We start from the raw sequence: 20,599 nt of genomic DNA, 5'->3' as shown, positions 1-20,599 counted from the left end.
TCACTGAAGAAATCAAAGAGGAAATCAAAAAGTACCTAGAGACAGGGCTTCCCTGGTGGTACAGTGGTTAAAAATCTGCCTGCCTACGCAGGGGACATGGGTTCGAGCCCTGGTTGGGGAAGATCCCCACATGCCGTAGAGCAACTAAGCCCTTGAGCCACAACTACTGAAGCCTGCATGCCTGGAGTCCGTACTCTGAAACAAGAGAAGCCACCACAATGAGAAGCCCACACACCACAACAAAGAGTAGTCCCCGCTCGCCACAACTAGAGAAAGCCCACACACAGCAATGAAGATCCAATGCAGCCAAAAATAAATAAATAAGTAAATTTATTAAAAAAAAAAAAAAAGAAGTACCTAGAGACAAATGACAATGAAGATCCAAAACCTATGGGATGCAGCAAGAGCAGTTCTAAGAGGGAAGTTTATAGCTATACAAGCCTACCTCAAGAAACAAGAAAAATCTCAAATAATCTAACCTTACACCTAAAGGAACTAGAGAAAGAAGTACAAACAAAACACAAAGTTAGCAGAAGGAAAGAAATTATAAAGACCAGAGCAGAAATAAATGAAACAGAAACAAAGAAAGCAATAGCAAACATCAATAAAACTAAAAGCTGGTTCTTTGAGAAGATAAACAAAATTGATAAACCATTAGCCAGACTTATCAAGAAAAAGAGGGAGAGGACTCAAATCAGTAAAATTAGAAATGAAAAAGGAAAGTTACAACAGACACCACAGAAATACAAAGCATCCTAAGAGACTACTACAAGCAACTCTATGCCAATAAAATGGACAACCTGGAAGAAATGGACAAGTTCTTAGAAAGGTATAACCTTCCAAGACTGAACCAGGAAGAAATAGAAAATATGAACAGACCAATCGCAAGTAATGAAATTAAAACTGTGATTAAAAATCTTCCAACAAACAAAAGTCCAGGACCAGATGGCTTCACAGGTGAATTCTATCAAACATTTAGAGAAGAGCTAACACCCATCCTTCTCAAACTCCTCCAAAAAATTGCAGAGGAAGGAACACTCCCAAACTCATTCTACCAGGCCACCGTCACGCTGATACCAAAACCAGACAAAGATACTACAAAAAAAGAAAATTACAGACCAATATCACTGATGAATATAGATGCAAAAATCCTGAACAAAATACTAGCAAACAGAATCCAACAGCACATTAAAAGGATCATACACCATGATCAAGTGGGATTTATCCCAGGGATGCAAGGATTCTTCAGTATACGCAAATCAATCAATGTGACACACCATATTAACAAACTGAAGAACAAAAACCATATGATCATCTCAATAGATGGGCATTTAGGTTGATGCAGCAAAAGCTTTTGACAAAATGTGACAAAATTCAACACCCATTTATGATAAAAACTCTCCAGAAAGTGGGCAGACAGGGAACCTACCTCAACATAATAAGTGCCATATATGACAAACCCGCAGCAAACATCATTCTCAATGGTGGAAAACTTAAAGCATTTCCTCTAAGATCAGGAACAAGACAAGGATGTCCACTCTCGCCACTATTATTCAACATAGTTTTGGAAGTCTGAGCCATGGCAATCAGAGAAGAAAAAAGAAAAGGAATACAAATTGGAAAAGAAGAAGTAAAACTGTCACTGTTTGCAGATGACATGATACTATACACAGAGAATCCTAAAGATGCCACCAGAAAACTACTAGAGCTGATCAATGAATTTGGTAAAGTTGCAGAAAACTAAATTAATGCACAGAAATCTCTTGCATTCCTATACACTAATGATGAAAAATCTGAAAGAGAAAATAAGGAAACACTCCCACTTACCATTGCAACAAAAAGAATAAATACCTAGGAATAAACCTAACTAGGGAGACAAGAGACCTGTATGCAGAAAACTATAAGACACTGTTGAAAGAAATTAAAGATGATACCAACAGATGGAGAGATATACCATGTTCTTGGATTGGAAGAATCAAAATTGTGAAAATGACTATACTACCCAAAGCAATCTACAGATTCAATGCAATCCCTATCAAATTACCAATGGCATTTTTCACAGAACTAGAGCAAAAAATCTTAAAATTTGTGTGGAGACACAGAAGACGCTGAATAGCCAAAGCAGTCTTGAGGGAATAAAACGGAGCTGGAGGAATCAGACTCCCTGACTTCAGACTATATTACAAAGCTACAGTAATCAAGACAATATGGTACTGGCACAAAACAGAAATATAGATCAATGGAACAGGACAGAAAGCCCAGAGTTAAACCCACGCACCTATGGTTAACTCATCTATGACAAAGGAGGCAAGGATATACAGTGGAGAAAAGACAGTCTCTTCAATAACTGGTGCTGGGAAACCTGGACAGCTATGTGTAAAAGAATGAAATTAGAACACTCCCTAACACCATACACAAAAGTAAACTCAAAATGGATTAAAGACCTAAATGTAAGACCGGACACTCTCAAAGTCTTAGAGGAGGGCTTCCCTGGTGGTGCAGTGGTTGAGAGTCTGCCTGCCGATGCAGGGGACACGGGTTTGTGCCCCAATTGGGAAGATTCCACATGCTGCGGAGTGGCTAGGCCCGTGAGCCATGGCTGCTGAGCCTGCGCATCCGGAGCCTGTGCTCTGCAACAGGAGAGGCCACAACAGTGAGAGGCCCGCGTACCGCAAAAAACAACAACAACAACAACAAAAAACCTCTTAGAGGAAAACATAGGAAGAACACTCTTTGACATAAATCACAGCAAGATCTTTCTTGATCCATCTCCTAGAATAATGGAAATAAAAACAAAAATAAACAAATGGAACCTAATGAAACTTAAAAGCTTTTTCAAAGCAAAGTACAAACAAGATGAAAAGACAACCCTCAGAATGGGAGAAAATATTTGCAATCTAATCAACAGACGAAGGATTAATCTCCAAAATATATAAACAGCTCATGCAGCTCAATATTAAAAAAAAAACAACCCAATCCAAAAATGGGCAGAAGACCTAAACAGACATTTCTCCAAAGAGAACATACAGATGGCCAAGAAGCACATGAAAAGATGCTCAACATCACTAATTATAAGAGAAACGTAAATCAAAACTACAATGAGGTATCACCTCACACCAGTTAGAACGGGCATCATCAGAAAATCTACAAACAACAAATGTTGGAGAGGGTGTGGAGAAAAGGGAACCCTCTTGCACTGTTGGGGGGAATGTAAATTGATACAGCCGCTATGGAGAACAGTATTCAGGTTCCTTAAAAAACTAAAAGTAGAATTACCATATGACCTAGCAATCTTGACTAATGGGCATATACCCAGAGAAAACCATAATTCAAAAAGACATATGCACCCCAATATTCACTGCAGCACTATTTACAATAGCCAGGTCATGGAAGCAACCTAAATGCCCATCGACAGACAAATGGATAAAGAAGATATGATACATATATACAATGGAATATTACTCAGCCATAAAAAGGAACCAAACTGGGTCATTTGTAGAGATGTGGATGAATCTACAGACTGTCATACAGAGTGAAGTAAGTCAGAAAGAGAAAAGTAAATATCATATATTAACACATATATGTGGAACCTAGAAAAATGGTGCAGATGAATCGGTTTGCAGTGCAGAAATAGAGACACAGATGTAGAGAACAAACATATGGACACCAAGGGGGGAAAGTGGTGGTGGGTGGGTGTGGTGGGATGAACTGGGAGATTGGGATTGACATGTATACACTGATGTGTATAAAACTGATGACTGAAAAGAACCTGCTGTATAGAAAAAAAAAAAAAAATACATGCACTAAGCAGATGTTAGTGCCATCTCTTCCTTGAACAGCTTGGTTTCTTGACACATGTTTTCAGCTAGTCTCTGATCTGAGTTACAATACCTATGAGACAGGTGGGAAGAAACAAACAAAACAGAAAAAACCAAAAACCCCCAACCACACAGCACCACGTCATCCAAGCCATAGAGGTTTACCCTATGGTAAACCTCTCTTCTCTCTTTTCTATAGCTTGAAAACTCTGTCAAAAGCCCTGTATACCTTAGGAAATTGCACTGAATTCCTATTTCAGAAAATAATAAAATCTTGATTCTCTCTGAGTCAATAACAATCTCTTCTTGACTTAAATTATCAAGCCCACTTTCTTTTTTTTTTGGCTGCATGGCTTGTGGGATCTTAGTTCCCTGACCAGGGATTGAACCCATGCCCCCTGCAGTGGAAGTGCAGAGTCCTAACCAAGGATCGCCAGGGAAGTCCCTCAAGCCCACTTGCTAATGAAAGATTTTCTTATTCAGATGGTTCTTTGTCCTCTCTTAGTGAGGTATCTGTCAAAGCCCTGAGTCTAACTGTATGCTATTTTTTTATAAAATGAGACACTGGAACCAGAGTATACAGCAACCTTGTTACCTTACTGCAATGGGCAGGCTTTCCATAATAGCAAGAAGCAGAATATCCTCTGCTTTTTGCAAGGTTTTCAACTGAGAGTCAGGTCAGTCTTTGTTTTATGACCAGTGTGAGGTTCAATGAATATGTGGGTTAAATTGGTAACAAAAATTAATGGTACATGCATATCAAAGAAACTAAGACCCTGCACAGGGAACTATATTCAAAATCCTGTGATACATATATACAACGGACTATTATTAAGCCATAAAAAGGAACGAAACTGAGTCATCTGTCGTGAGGTGGATGGACCTAGAGACTGTCATACAGAGTGAAGTAAGTCAGAAAGAGAAAAACAAATACCGTATGCTAACACATATATATGGAATCTAAAAAAAAAAAAGAAAAGAAAAAAACAAGAAAATGGTCAGAAGAACCTAGGGGCAAGACGGCAATAAAGATGCAGACCTACTAGAGAATGGACTTGAGGATATGGGGAGGGGAAGGGTAAGCTGGGACAAAATGAGAGAGTGGCATGGACATATATACACTACCAAACATAAAATAGATAGCTAGTGGGAAGCAGCCGCATAGCACAGGGAGATCAGCTCGGTGCTTTGTGACCGCCTGGAGGGGTGGGATAGGGAGGGTGGGAGGGAGGGAGACGCAAGAGGGAAGAGGTATGGGAACATATGTATATGTATAACTGATTCACTTTGTTATAAAGCAGAACTGACACACCACTGTAAAGCAATTATACTCTAATAAAGATGTTAAAAAAAGAAAATCCTGTGATAAACCATAATGGAAAAGAATATGAAAAAAATATATACACAGGTATAACTGAATCACTTTGCTGTATAGTAGAAATTAATACAACATTGTAAATCAACTATACTTCAATAAATTAAAAAAAGAAACTATGACCCTGATGATTATTATAGATCCTAAAGAAACGATAAATAAGAGAAAAATACGTAATTATACATGTATAATTAGAGTACATCAAACAATTCTAATCCAGTGAACCAGTTACCATTTACAAAATAAAATACGCGATAGTGATGTCACACTAATTTGTGTTTCATTTGATCAGGATAGTATTCTGCTATATACACTTATTCTTCAGATTTGCTGCTTATGTACTATATTTTTCAGCTCACAATAAGAACAATTTACAAGTAACACTCCTTGCAACATACCTGATCCAGTTTAGCCCTCTTTAGTTTCTGCAGTGTTCTATCAGAGGTTAAAACTTTTGAACTGCTGTGGGCTTCAAAATATTCTTCTACTAAGTCACTCTGAAAGTGGACAAAGCAAAGTGAGTTCTTAGTTTCAGATATTTGTTTTATGTGAGGACTAGACAGTAATATTAGCATAAACAGGATATGTGAAATTCTTTACTTGGCAGTCAGTATTTTCTTTTTGAAGCAACAACACAGACTAAGGACCAAGCAAATTTAATTCCAGTAATAAAACTGAGTAACTCTTAGGGTCATAAAAGTTGAAGAAAATGACTAGATTGAAGTAGTCGGCCCAAAAACGATTCCTAAATTCCAACATATAATTCCCGTTTAGACTGGAAAAAAAAAAAGGGTTTTTACAATCACACACTCCTAGCAAATCCTTTAATTAGTACAGTTGAAGGACTGTGGAAATGAGAAAGACATCAACAGCAAGGTAAAAAAAGACCTGCCTACTATTCCAGTAAAATGACTCACCATGTGTTCTACTGATTTGGGGCAGGACTGAGCTCCGTGGTGGTAAGGAAGGAATGGAAAGTCATTCAAGCAGGAGGCTTCCTAGACTGCTCTGAGTCTTTACAGAGCACGCTGGGATAATTAGCCTTTTCTCAGGCCATAATATGTGCAGTGTTCTCCAAACGACCCAACATGGGTCCATAGTCCATCATTTATTACTTACACTGTTACATCAGCAACGTTACAAAAATGAAACTATATAAAAAGGTATATACTGAGAAGTCTTGCCTCCAATTATCCAATTAATATTTATTTAAAAGCTCTTTTATTCAACTGAATTGTCACCTTTAGCATACACTATGGTACTGATACATGAATATGGATACAGAGAGGCCAAGGATACGACGTCCAGAAATAGGCACAAATATATGCGGGAATTTATGTGAAAGGCTGAGAAAATGCAGAAGAGAAAAAAAAATTATGTTCATCCTCCCATTTGGATCTCTTAGGTAGCTTATCTTTGAGATATTACTGATTTTTCTTTAAAGTCTCTCTTCACTTACTGTTTTATCTCTTTTCATTTTCTTAGAAGGCGTTTCTTTGCAAACAGGAGCCGAAACTACTCTATTCTGAGCTTGAATCTGTTCGCTCAATATGACTTCATTAGTGTCCTCTTCACATTCCTGTGCAACCCCTTCATCGTCCTCCGAGTTGGAAGCAGAATATTCACTTTCACTGTCAGAATGAAACCTTGGAACTGTGTGGGGAGGAAGCAATTGGGAAAATTGGACAGTTTGACAAAAGAGGCATTCTGGGGTATTAGGAAGAGTGTGGGCTTTGAAGTAAGAGATCGTGGCTTCTGGTTTTGTCATTACTTGCTGATGATTTCACCAGAGCTAGTTATGTAAGTTTTCTGAGCACCAGTTCCCTCACTTATCAAATGAGGTTACCAGTGCCTAATTTAATAAAGCATTGTGAAGATTACATTGAAATGCATGTAAAGCAACTAACAATGCCTAACACAAAGGAAACGTGGCAGAAATTGTCAGTCATACCTAATACCATTCTCTTTCCTTCTTCCTTGCTAATAGAATTCACTGTAAAATGTGGCAATGTGCTCCACCCTAAGGGATAAATAATCAGTAATTTAATTGTCTTTTCCTTTGCCAGATACATGCTCTCTCAGCCTCCTTTGCAACTAGAGTTGGCCATGTAAACCTTTAACCAATGAAACTTGAGGGGAAATTTGCTGGAAGCTTCTGGGGAAGATTTTCCTCACTTAGGGAAGGAAAGCCCCTTACTTATACCCATAGCTTAAAGCTATGGAAGCCACTTTGCAATATAAAACATCAAAACTAAAGACGAAAAACGCCAGCGGCAAAGCGAAAAGATAAGAAGAACCTGTATCCTTCATGACACTGTTGAGTCACTACATCAACCGTGAACTGTGTATCCCTAGACTTCTAATGATGTGAGATACTTCAGTGTCCATGGCTTAAGCCATTGTTATAGAATTTTCCATTGCTGCCTACTGAAAATGCCATCCTAACTGATAGAGCACTCAATAAATGACAGCTACTACTTTAAGTACTACTAATACATACGCACAATCCATCCCATAGTAGATATAAGACTTATATTTTTAAACAAACCATGGCCACCCCCACCACTCTCCAGAAATAATAAAGCTAGTTTTATAATCATAAAGTAAGGATAAAACTTACACTCAACAAAATAAGTATAAAACTACCATAAAAGGTTAACTTCCAAAATATGAATGAAATAATTTTAAGCAAATCACTCTTTATTTTGAAGAGCATATTTCAGAATATCCAGAGTCAGCAAATAACAAATATAGATACTGAAAAAAAAAAAAAAAAAAAGGCTTGATTTTGTGGGCATACATAGCTTAGCAGATTCAGATTTGCACTGATTGCTGCCCATGGTAGATGCAAGGGTTAGAAGTGGTAGGAGGTACCAGACAATGTCTTTACCCTATTTACATGAATACATCACACATGTTGATATATTTGTTTGGTGGTGATTGAGAAGGAGAAGGAAGTTCACCTTTTCTCTAAAAAGGATTCTTCTGTGGGGTAAGGAGGAAACTTAAGATGTGGGATGTATTTGACATAAAATAATAATAATCAATTGCATATATCATCTTTTATTGCTTCAGATATCCAATAATTTAGTGTTATAATTTTTATGTTGATTAAAAATGTATTATCAACTGTATACCTTGAAAGAAGAAGGGCTACAGGGCATAGATTTAACAATGTTAGCTAATATTATTGTCAAGGGGTCAATCCCAAGAAAGGAGTTGACATCTTTCCGAAATATAAAGGTCAAAAAGTCATTTGCCCCAAAATTAAATATTTAAACCCCAAACCAGAGAGCTCCCTGGCAGTCCAGTGTTTAGGACTCAGCGCTTTCACTGCCGTGGCCCGGGTTCAACCCTGGGCTGGGGAACTAAGATCCCACAGGCCACATGGTGTGGCCAAAAAGACCCCCCCAAAACATAAAAAAAAACCCAAACCATTTTTAATTTCCCCAAAGGCGGGAACCATGTCTGTTTACTTGGCTTTGTATAGTATTCAGTATCACTGTAAACATTTAAAATTGTTTCAATATATTGATAAAACTTCTAAATAAATCAATAGAACTATTTCTAAAACTGTCTCAGGCAAATAAACTAAAAGGCATGTTATTTTATTGAAGAATTTTAACTAACCTCAATATCCATTGACTATAATGTAAAGACATAGTGCTAAGTGTTATGAGTTAAAATATAAGATATAGTCCTTGCCCTTAAGGAATCTACAGCTTAATTGAAGACATGAACATATTCTTTCTTTCATGAAAAGAAATAGCAATAAGTAGTTATAATAATAAAAGGTAATAATAGCCAACACCTGTTAAGCACATACCAAGGTCAAGCACTACGCTCAGCACTTTGACATCCTTTATTTCAATTAATCTCAAAATAACTCTGAGGCTGGTACCATTATTATCCCTATTTCGCAAATGAAAAAAATTGAGGCATAGAGAGGTTCCTGTAAGTGGCAGCCCAAAGATAAAACGTAAGCATTCTAAGACTAGAACCTGTATATTTAACCATTATTGCCTGTTTAGATGCTTCTTTTTATAAAAACTCAGTGTAAAAAGAAATACACACCTATTAGTCTTTTCCTTAGCCCACGAGGTGCTGTTGACAGAAATTCACTTTTATCATTGTTCTGTTTAAAAATAAAAAAGCAATATAGTTTATATAGTCAAATAATAATGATGACATGAAAATTAATGATGTCTCTGAGTGAAAGAAAGGCTAGAAGGAAGAAAAATATTTTGTTTTCAATAGACATTAGAACCAGATGAGCTCCTTCCTAGATCTGGAAGACAACAATATATGAATTTGTTGCGGGGGGAGATTATCACAACAAAAACGATACAACGAATTCCGAAGGATTCCTAGAGTGGTTCTAGAAGTTGTATTCCAGACACCTGCGAAGGATGCACTTCTATTATTATGTAAAGAAAAAGCTTATCAGCCTTTGAATCATTCTTCACCCATCAGATTAGCAGAATATTTTTTCTAAAAAAAGGTAATACTGTCCAGGGATGATGAGTAAGCAAGGAAATGGGACTCCTATACTTACTGCAGTGGGCCTTTGCATGTACGAGCAATTTACTGGTGTTAAAGTAGTCTGTGAGAAGGAGAGAAAAAAGATTTCTACTTTTTACTTCTGTATTTTTAATTTTTTAAACATTTTACAGAAGTATAACGCACGTTTTTCTTTTCCTTACAGAATCCTTTAACACCATTCAATTTCTAGCACAATAAAATGCCTACTGGTGTATACGTGATAACTTAACAGTACTGATAAAAAGATAAAGTACCCTGTGTTTTTTTTGGCAATGTGAAAATATGACAAAAAATTTAAGTCTTATCTTGTGATAAGTTGTTGGTGCTAGTTACAAATATTATAACAATTTTTATTTGAGATATTAAGAATACTATTATAATAGGTGATCTGATCACCTATTGGGTTTATAAAGTATATCACAGTATATTTCAAACTTCTTTGGTCCAGATCCTTACAATTTTTTTTTACGTTTTGCCACCTTGATCCAGTACACATATGCATATATAACTTAACCAAATTATAATTAAATAATACTTACAAAACAGAAATTTTCTAATTTATTCTATTTCATTTTTTTAAACTGTAGATCATGCCCTACTAAACTGATTTCAAGACTGAGAGTTGAGACAACCTATATCCATATAGCTTAATTATCAGGTCTGAGAATATTTGTGTCAAAATAACCGTTTCAGAAAATTCTTGCTCAAAAAGATAAGGCTATAAACTATTAAATAACTTCACTGTTTGCTACAGAAATTTCTGCAAACTAATTTATCTTGACAGTTTGCTCATTTGGGCAACCTATTTTCCCATCAGGACAACAGACTACTTACCTGGGCAAACAGCTAGCTTATCAAACATTGGTTTATTTATCAAAACTCAATTCAAGACCCTCTCCTCACTGTGTCCACTACTCCTAAAATACCATGCCATGAATTCTGTCTAATACAGATCAGTTCCCCATCTTGACAGGTGTGCCTTAAACCCCTCGAGTCCAGATCCCCAAGCCCTATACATATTCTCTCCTGAACTCCCCCTTCTAAGACAGTGCACTAAGACTTGCAGACTGATGTTCTCTTTTATTGTGGTATGTAAATATAATACCACTGATTAACAGGTTTTCTGATGGTCTCTTAGGGAATCAACAAGATCCACTAATGTGATGTGATCCACAACTTGAAAAAGAATGCCAGAAGACCCAACACAGACAAAAATAAATAAATTAAATTAAATTAAAAACAAACAAACAAACAAAACACCCAGGGATAGTTCTGACACAGAAAAGGCACAACAGGTGGGTCCAGAAGACCCAGCTTCATTTTCCAGCTTTTCTCCTTCCTAGTTTGGTGAACTCAGACAAGTCACTTCACCTCTCTGAGCCTCAGATTCTTTATCTGTAAGTTAGGTATTTAATTGGCAAATACCTATAAATGATAAAAGTATTATCTAAATTAAAAGATGAAATGGATATTTTTCATCATGTCTTGACTTTGTAACAGTAAGGGTTTTCCTTGTTTTTACTCAATTGCTTACCTTCAACTGAACTTTGTCTGAAGCAGAATGCCCTAAAGAATGAAACAAAAAGCCATTACTTACTACAAATACTTCACTTTCCATAACAGCCTAGTTTCATTAAAAGCAAAGGTGCAGGTTCTACCCAGAAGCCACTACATATTATTGAATTCTCAATTAATTGCATCTCCACTAGAGGCTGAACTGTCACTATTAATTTTATGATTTCTCCCATTAATGACATTTCTGTAGCACTCATGTAACAAGAAAAAATGGAGTCCTTTTCATTGTTCATTATTTTAAAAGTACACTATTTAATCTAGTTAGAATGGGTCATTCAAAAACAACTGTTCCACAGTTCTCCAAACTATAAGACTTCCAGGACTTCCCTGGTGGTGTAGTGGTTGAGAGTCCGCCTGCCGATGCAGGGTACATGGGTTCGTGCCCCGGTCCGGGAAGATCCCACATGCCACGGAGCGGCTGGGCCCGTGAGCCATGGCTGCTGAGCCTGTGCGTCCGGAGCCTGTGCTCCCCAATGGGAGAGGCCACAACAGTGAGAGGCCCGCGTACCGCAAAAAAAAAGACTTCCAAATCCCCAAAACCTTATTTCAAATAGTATTTGCCAAAGCAAATCTTCCACGAACATTTGGCTAACTCAAGCAAATGACAACAGGATTTAAGACTGTTTCTAGCTGGCCCTGTCAATCTGTACAACTTCAGCCCACACAGATCTTTTCCCCTTTTACTGATAGCTAAATATGGGTATACTAAAGCACACAGGTTGGGGTATTAACTGCATTTACTGAATGAATTTTCAGAACAGAAAAGAAGAAAATATATAAAAATGCACTTAGACTTAGAAAGAATGCACTTAGAAAGAAAAGTAACATACTGTAACTTTGAAGCAACTATGAAAACTCTCTTTAAAGAAGTGAAGTAAAATCTTACCCTTGCTACATTGAGGAATGTCTATGGTAATTTCAGGATCACTCTTCAAATTGGATGAAACACTTTTTCTTGGTGTTTTTGCTAGTTCTGAAGCTGTAAACAGACAAAAGAAATATATTAAAAAAACTTTTAATGGACAACAGTAGATTAAGAGGGGAAATAGCCTTATTTCATTTACATAAATTAAAAAAAAAACAGAAACCTGATGTTACTAATATCAGAAAGATAAATAAACCTAGCCATATTAAGAGTACTACTGCTTTCACCTTTACTCACTGTCTTCCAAGTCTTCCTTCAGTTATCCACAGGTCTCGCAAAAAAATACAAATAAGGAGCTAACTTTGACCTTGCTGGTTTCTCCAATTATCACACACTCTTCCTCTCTCTTCTCCATTGACAGGTTTATACTCTTTCCATTTTTTTACCATATATATTTGAGGCACATCTCTGCTAACAGTTAAGAAAGAATGGCCAGAAAGTGGGATCTAAAATCAACTGAAAACTGTGTATATTTAAAATTATACTTTTAAAGCTCTTAAGTCTCCCATAAAATGTGGTTTATTACTTGTGTCTAAAACTCTAACACATATTAATAATGTATAAAATATGATAGAGCACTGAACAGATGATATTTCTTCTTTTATTAATATTTATTTATTCATTCATTTATTTGGCTGTGCCGGCTCTTAGTTGTGGCATGGGGGATCTTTAGCTGCAGCATGCGAACTCTTAGTTGCAGCATGTACGTGGGATCTAGTTCCCTGACCGGGAATCTAACCCAGGCCCCCTGCATTGGGAGCGTGGAGTCTTAGCCACTGGACAGGGAAGTCCCAGATGGCATTTCTTCAACTGAGCATCAGATGAAATAGTTGGCTTGTGAACAGAAGGGGCCAGGACTTCCCTGGTGGTGCAGTGGTTAAGAATCTGCCTGCCAATGCAAGGAACATGGGTTTGAGCCCTGGTACGGGAAGATCCCACATGCCACGGAGCAACTAACCCCATGCGCCACAACTGCTGAGCCTGCGCCCTAGAGCCTGTGAGCCACAACTACTGAGCCTGCATGCCATAACTACTGAAGCCCGTGCACCTAGAGCCCGTGCTCCTCAAGAGAAGCACTGCAATGAGAAGCCCACGAACTGCAACAAAGAGTAGCCCCCGGTCGCCACAACTAGAGAAAGCCTGTGTGCAGCAACAAAGACCCAACACAGCCAAAAATAAATAAATAAATTTATTTTTAAAATAGGGGGCCATTTAAAATGAAAAATACAATGTTTATCTTTTTTTTTTTTTTAAGATGTTGGGGTAGGAATTTATTAATTAATTAATTTATTTTGGCTCTGTTGGGTCTTCACTTCTGTGCCAGGGCTTTCTCTACTATGGCAAGTGGGGGCCACTCTTCATCGCAGTGCGCAGGCCTCTCACTATTGCGGCCTCTCTTGTTGCAGAGCACAGGCTCCAGATGCGCAGGCTCAGTAGTTGTGGCTCACGGGCCTAGTTGCTCCGTGGCATGTGGAATCCTCCCAGACCAGGGTTCGAACCCGTGTCCCCTGCATTAGCAGGCAGATTCTCAACCACTGCGCCACCAGGGAAGCCCTACAATGTTTATCTTTAAAGATGCTCACATTCTCATACTGTGATAGGCATATGGGAATTGAGTCTAACTGAAGGATAGATTTACATTTCATACACTAAGAAAATTGTTCACTGAGAACACTATTTAAATTCTCTTCCATCTTTTTTTTTTTTAAAGAGAAAGTATAGTTGAATTTGTGTAAATTAAGCCACTTCACTGACTCAAACTCTTTTTAACCTATTTCACACAGCTTTATCCAATCTTGGAACTGACCCAAGATATTCATGACAGTCCCTACAAATGCACTGGCTTCTTTTTTCTTAACCTCCTCAATCCTCTGTATCATTCATTAAAGTTTTTTATATCTTTCTTTGAAATTATTCCTCCATCTGGGTTCCATGGTATTAGCCTGGTCCCTGGCTACTGCTGGTAGTTATTCCATCTCTACTTCACTGCCCTCATCCTCCTAAGCATTCTAACCTGCAGGTACCTAAAGCTCAGGCATTGGCCTTCTCTTTACACCAGAAAAATATGCCATGTTTGGATTAAAGGCTGTTGATCCACAGGATAGGAAAAAAACCTTCACATCAACAAAAAGCCACAAAAGTACAAAGTGACTTAGCTGAGATCATTTTGGTTTTATATTGAAACATAAAAATTCTCTGCTTTTAAATAACTTTAAACTACAAAAGGAGAAAGGAAGAAAAAGGAAGAATTGAAGAGGAAAGGAAACAAGAGACAGTCATCCATGTATGGATATTAATTTCAATAATAAAAAATTGGGGCAAATATTTAATTCATTTGTATTATATTTCACACATCAGCTGGTCTGCAACATATTAGAAATTTTAAAATAAAACTCCTCTTTGCCTAATAATAACTTCTCATCAGGTTATTATCTGATCCTATCTATCCAATCTAGTTTCAATTTCCTTAAATTCATCTTTCTCCAAGCTGGTCAAACTCCTTACTGTCCTTGTCCTTTCTATGTGATAATTCTACCTTTGCTTTTTCTTTGCATTTACTTACTCATCCTGGACGTGTTCTCTGTGTTTTACAAAGCCTTCCAATCTAACTCTTGCTCTATTTCTAGCCCTATATCTTGGTTAGTCCAGTTATATTTAATCATCTTTTATACTCAGAGTAATATATGATTTTCTGACAGATCATAACTTATTTTAAAATATTAAGGCATTCTATTTTATTGATATATTTACATGTAAACACAATTAGCAAAAATACTTAATAAGTCAAAGAGTGACATAACTAAACACAGGTCCTAACTAAACACAGATTTTGGAAAGTATGATCAGTCTTAAACTATCCAGAAAACTATCTTTTCATGACTATATTTCTTTCAGATGTGATGAAAGAAATGCCCATCATAACAATACTTAAGTTCCTCACAGCACATATAGATATGAGACATGTATCATTGCAGTTATGTGCATGTTGACTATCCACTCAGGGAACTTCTACTTGATTACTCCAGTGAGGTTCCATTTTTCTTTTCACTATTAGTTCTTTCTCCAATGCTTCATTGTCGTTAGGGTTTCACTTTGGCCTTGGTGTCTATCTGATCTTTCCTCTAGTAATTATATTAGCATTTTCCTCTGGTGTCCCAGAGATCCTACACAGAATTCAGTCATTTTTACAGATCAAAAAATTTTAAATTTCTTTTCTTAAATTAATTTATTTTTTATTGAAGTATACTTGATTTAAAGCGTTGTGTTAGTTCCAGGTGTACAGCAAAGTGATTCCGTTTTTTTCAGATTCTTTTCCCATATAGGTTATTACAAAATATCAAGTATAGTTCCCTGTGCTATACAGTAAGTAGGTCCTTGCTGTTTATCTATTTTCTATATAGTAGTGTGTATCTGTTAATCCCAGACTCCTAATTTAAACCTCCCCCGACTTTCCCCTTTGGTAACCATAAGTGTGTTTTCTAGGTCTGTAAGGCTATTTCTGTTTTGTAAATAAGTTCATTTGTATCAAAAACTTTTTAGATTTCTTTATGTAGATAATAAACTCTAAGAAACACATCAATTAGTGTAAATTATTGTATGTACCATGTTAGGTTCAAAATTAATGATGCATATAATATTATACCTTTCAGAAAAACCGAATTTTGCAAATGCTTAAATTGTATTATGTTCAGAAACACAGGTCTTATAATTACTTCTTATATGTCCCTCATCAGTGTCAACACTCAACAAGTGTGACATTCATTTGACTTTGAATGTTTAAATGATCACTGACTACAATGACTGCATAAAAATACACCACTTAAGACACATATACAGATGTTCTATAATTATAGATTATAAGTCCTCTTATACAACGACTACATTTTGCCAGGTAGTTAATTATTATTCCCTTGCTCTTAACTTTTCGGTATTCCCAAACTTCCATAAACTTATGGACCTCCTTAATTTTAAAGTGCTTTCACGTGTTATTTCCTTTCCTCAAAGCTTTCAAAACTGATGACCCCTCATGCCGCAGGATCCAAGAATAGTGCCACCTGAATTTTTAAAAAGAATTAAATTGCTAGTTTAATTTTAATGTTATATATAATTTATTTAAGTCTAGTTCTCTGAAAATCAGTAATTCACATGTAATTAGTATAAGTGGTAACCGGGGTAAGAAAAATGTTAGAACAGCCCATTTCTAACAATTTTACATAAATAATTTTCTATAATACGGACTCTTTTCTTCTACATACAGTGTAAAACTCTTATTCAATAAATTCAGAATATCTCTGTGTGACTTAAGTCACTTGTTTACATAACAAAAATTTGTTAAGAGCCTATGCTAGGTGTTGTGGGAAGGAATCTAAGACAGGGTCTCTACTATAACCTTAGAACCTAGCTGAGAACAGAAGACATCTGAGCATGAAAAAAACTAATGACTTTAAGTATGCTTGAAAATAAAACAACATCCCTCCTTCATTCTTTTAGTGAATGCAATGGGGTGATAACAGTGGGAAATGTGGTTAAATACACCTTAGAAAAGGTGAATAGTGATTACAGAAGTCAGAAAAGCAACATACCTAATTTAGCCATCTTTTCAGGGTGTTTTCTATTCTGAAAAGAATAAACTTTATTCCCACCATCTGTAGCAGAGCCATTTTTCAAGGATTCTGAAAGAAAAATGCAACATACATTTAGGAAAAATGGGTGAGGTTAATTAACAGGAAAAAAAAGACAGAATTTTAACAAAAACTTAGGATTTGTACCCCTCACTGTCTTGCACAAATGTTTAACAATACATATTTATAAATAAGATATTAAAAACACACAGTAGACTATGATACTGTTTACATAAATTTTAAAACACAGAAAACATGTTATTCACAGATACACAGAAATATATAAACAAACACAACAACAATAAAAAGCCCACTAAAGAACACTCCAGACTAGAGGGATATGCATTCAATTCATGATAGAAGTTGCCCCTGAGGAGGGAGGACAAAAGGGACTTTATTAGTTATGCTTCTTTCTTTTTTTTTTAAAATAAATTTATTTATTTCATTTATTTTATTTTTGGCTGCGTTGGGTCTTCGTTGCTGCATGCAGGCTTTCTCTAGTTGTGGCGAGCGGGGGCTACTCTTCGTTGTGGTGCGCGGGCTTCTCATTGCAGTGGCTTTTCTTGTTGCGGAGCATGTGCTCTAGGAGTGTGGGCTCAGTAGTTGTGGCTCGTGGGCTCCAGAGCACAGGCTCAGTAGTTGTGGCACATGGGCTTAGTTGCTCGGCAGCATGTGGGATCTTCCCGGACCAGGGCTCGAACCCACATCCCCTGCATTGGCAGGCGGATTCTTAACCACTGCACAACCAGGGAAGCCCTGAAGTTGAGATTTAAACAGTTGTTATATGATAGAAGTTCTCTTACTCTCAACTAAGACCCTGACTTAATTTCATTCTTTAATCCTCCCTTAAATAACAACTGCTACCTACAACATACCAGACACTCATGGCTAGTAGTCTACTTGCTATCACAGTGATTCTCAAAATGTAGTCTGTTATGGGGTGGCGGGTAGGGCGTCTCTGAGGTCCCTGAGGCTGAAACTGTTTCATAGTGACACTAAGACAAGATCTGACTTTCTGACCCTCAATCATGAGTGTACGTTGAGGTAATCCAGAAACTACATGATGTGTGGTGACATCACCACCCTGTCAGCTAACAAAATGCATGAGCAGGTATGAAAATCCAGCTGTTTTCTATTAAGTCAGACAGTAAAGAGATTTGCAAAAATATAAAACTATGCCCTCTTCAATAATTTTTTGAAATAGATATTTTTCATCAAAATACATGTAATTTTTGTTAACATGTAATGGGTTTATTATTGTGCCAAATTTTTAAAAAAAATTTTTTTGGCTGCACTGGGTCTTCATTGCTGCCAGTGGGCTTTCTGTAGTTGCAGTGAGTGGGGGCTACTCTTCGTTGCGGTGCGCAGTTTTCTCATTGTGGTGGCTTCTCTTTGTAGCGGAGCATGGGCTCTAGGCATGTGGGCTTCAGCAGTTGCAGCACGTGGGCTCAGTAGTTGTGGCTCGTGGGCTCTAGAGCACAGGCTCAGTAGTTATGATGCACGGGCTTAGTTAACCCATAGCATGTGGGATCTTCCCAGACGAGGGATCGAACCCGCATCCCCTGCACTGGCAGGCAGATTCTTAACCACTGTGATGCCAGGGAAGTCCCCAAACCTTTAATGAGTTTATTAAAGTGCCAAACTTCTCCGAAGTCAGTGTTTGCTCCCTTTATTGCTTAAGAGTTCCCATTGGTGTGTATATGCACGAACACTTGGTATTACCTAAACTCCTTAATCTTTGCCAATCTAGTGGGTACAAAATGAATCTCACAGGGAAAGACATTTTAATATCCTTTCCCTAGTCACTAATGAAGCTTAACACCTTTTTACGGGTTTCTTATTTCCAGAAGAAGAAATATCTTCTCTATCCTGTGTCTCGTCTTTTCACTTCTTGATAATGTCATTCGATGAAGAGAAGTACTGGATTTTTAAAAAACAGACTATTTTTTAGAGCAGTTTTAGGTTCACAACCAACTCAAGTGGAAGGTACAGAGATTTCCCATGTATCTCCTGCCCTACATATCCACAGCCTCCCCCCATTATCAATATCTCATACCAGATGGTACATTTGTAAAAAAACAAACAAAATGAATAAATTAAAATTAAAAAACAAAAACAAAAAAAACAGAGTGGTACATTTGTTGGAATCAATGAACCTCTGTTGACACTTCATTATCACCCAGAGTCCATAGTTTACATTACGGTTTACTCTTGCTGTTGTACATTCTATAGGTTTTGACAAAAGTACGATGACATGTATCCATCATTATAGTATCATACAGAATGGACTCACTGTCTTAAAAATCCTCTGTACTCCATCTATTCATCCCTTCCTTACTCCTGACCCTTGGCAACCAATGTCTTCTTTTACTGTCTGTATAGTTTTGCCTTTTCCAGAATGTCATAGAGTTGGAATCATACAGTATGTAGCCTTTTCAGATTGACTTCTTTCATTTAGCAATATGCATTTAAGGTTCCTCCATATCTTTTCATAGACTGATAACTTATTATTTTTTTTAGCATTGAATAATATCCCACTGCATGGATGTATCAGTTTATTTATCCTTGGTTGACTTCTTGGTTGCTTCTAAGCCTTGGCAATTATGAACAAAGCTGCTACAAACATCTGTGTGTGCAGGTTTTTGGGTGGACAAAAGATTTCAACTCATTTGAGTAAATATGAAGGAACACAACTGCTAGGTCACATGGTAAGAATATGTTTAGTTTGTAATAAACTGCCAAACTGTCTTCCAAGGAGCTGTACCATTTTGCATTCCCACTAGTAGTAAATGGGTTCTTGTTACTCCACATCTCTGTAGCATTTGGTGGTGTCAATATTTTGGATTTTGGCCATTCTTTTTTTTTTTTTTTAATATTTTGTTTTTTTGATGTGGACAATTTTTTTTAGTCTTTATTGAATTTGTTACAATATTGCTTCTGTTTTCTGTTTTGGTTTTCTGGCTGTGAGCCATGTGGGATCTTAGCTCCCCGACCAGGGATCAAACCTGTATCCCCCACATTGGAAGGTGAAGTCTTAGCCACTAGACCACCAGGGAAGTCCTGGATTTTGGCCATTCTAATAGATGTGTAGTGGTATCCCACTGTTGTCTGAATTTGCAATTCCTTAATGACATATAATGTTGAACATCTTTTCATATGCTTATCTGCCATCTGGGTATCTTCTTTGGTGAGATGTCCAGGTCCTTTGCTCATTTTTTAATCAGGTTGTTCATTTTCTTATTGTTGAGTTTTAAGAGCTCTTTGTATATTTTGGGTAACAGTTCTTTAATAGATATGTCTTTTGCTATATTTTCTCCTAGCTGTGGTTTGTCTTCTTGAGAAATTCTGAATTTTAATTAGTTTAATTTGTCAATCTTTTCTTTTGATTACACATTTTTAAAGAAATTCTTCTATAAAACCAAAGCCATATTCTCCTATATTTTCTTGTAAAAGCATTTATAATTTGCTTTTCATGTGTAAATCTTTAATTAAGGTAATTAAGTTGTTTATGATGGCAGTTAGGAATCCAATTTCTTTTTTTTTTTTTTTTTTGCAGTACGCAGGCCTCTCACTGTTGTGGCCTCTCCCGTTGTGGAGCACAGGCTCCGGACGCGCAGGCTCAGCGGCCACGGCTCATGGGCCTACCCGCTCCGCGGCATGTGGGATCTTCCCGGACCAGGGCACGAACCCGTGTCCCCTGCATCGGGTCCCCCTGCAGGCGGACTCTCAACCACTGCACCAC

General features: G+C 37.1%; 1 protein-coding gene across 2 annotated transcripts in view; it reads right to left on the bottom strand.

The window, feature by feature from the left end:
• The window catches only part of ORC2 (origin recognition complex subunit 2), a 58,240-nt gene that overhangs the window by 24,920 nt on the left and 12,721 nt on the right, over positions 1–20,599 (bottom strand). For both annotated transcript variants that reach the window (XM_022567377.3, XM_089916523.1), the window contains exons 5-10: positions 16,819–16,908; positions 12,197–12,289; positions 11,270–11,301; positions 9,268–9,328; positions 6,653–6,846; positions 5,592–5,690 (exon numbers count right to left, since the gene is read on the bottom strand). In XM_022567377.3, the coding sequence (XP_022423085.1) occupies positions 5,592–5,690; positions 6,653–6,846; positions 9,268–9,328; positions 11,270–11,301; positions 12,197–12,289; positions 16,819–16,908 (569 nt within the window). The remainder of the gene's footprint in view (positions 1–5,591; positions 5,691–6,652; positions 6,847–9,267; positions 9,329–11,269; positions 11,302–12,196; positions 12,290–16,818; positions 16,909–20,599) is intronic.

This window comes from Delphinapterus leucas, chromosome 8, assembly GCF_059928025.1.
Source record: "Delphinapterus leucas isolate spDelLeu-1000000601 "Yukka" chromosome 8, BTC_Dleu_Yukka2, whole genome shotgun sequence".
Lineage (NCBI taxonomy): Eukaryota > Metazoa > Chordata > Mammalia > Artiodactyla > Monodontidae > Delphinapterus > Delphinapterus leucas.
The sequence above is the reverse complement of the archived record's forward strand: the minus strand, read 5'-3'. Positions and strand labels throughout refer to the sequence as shown.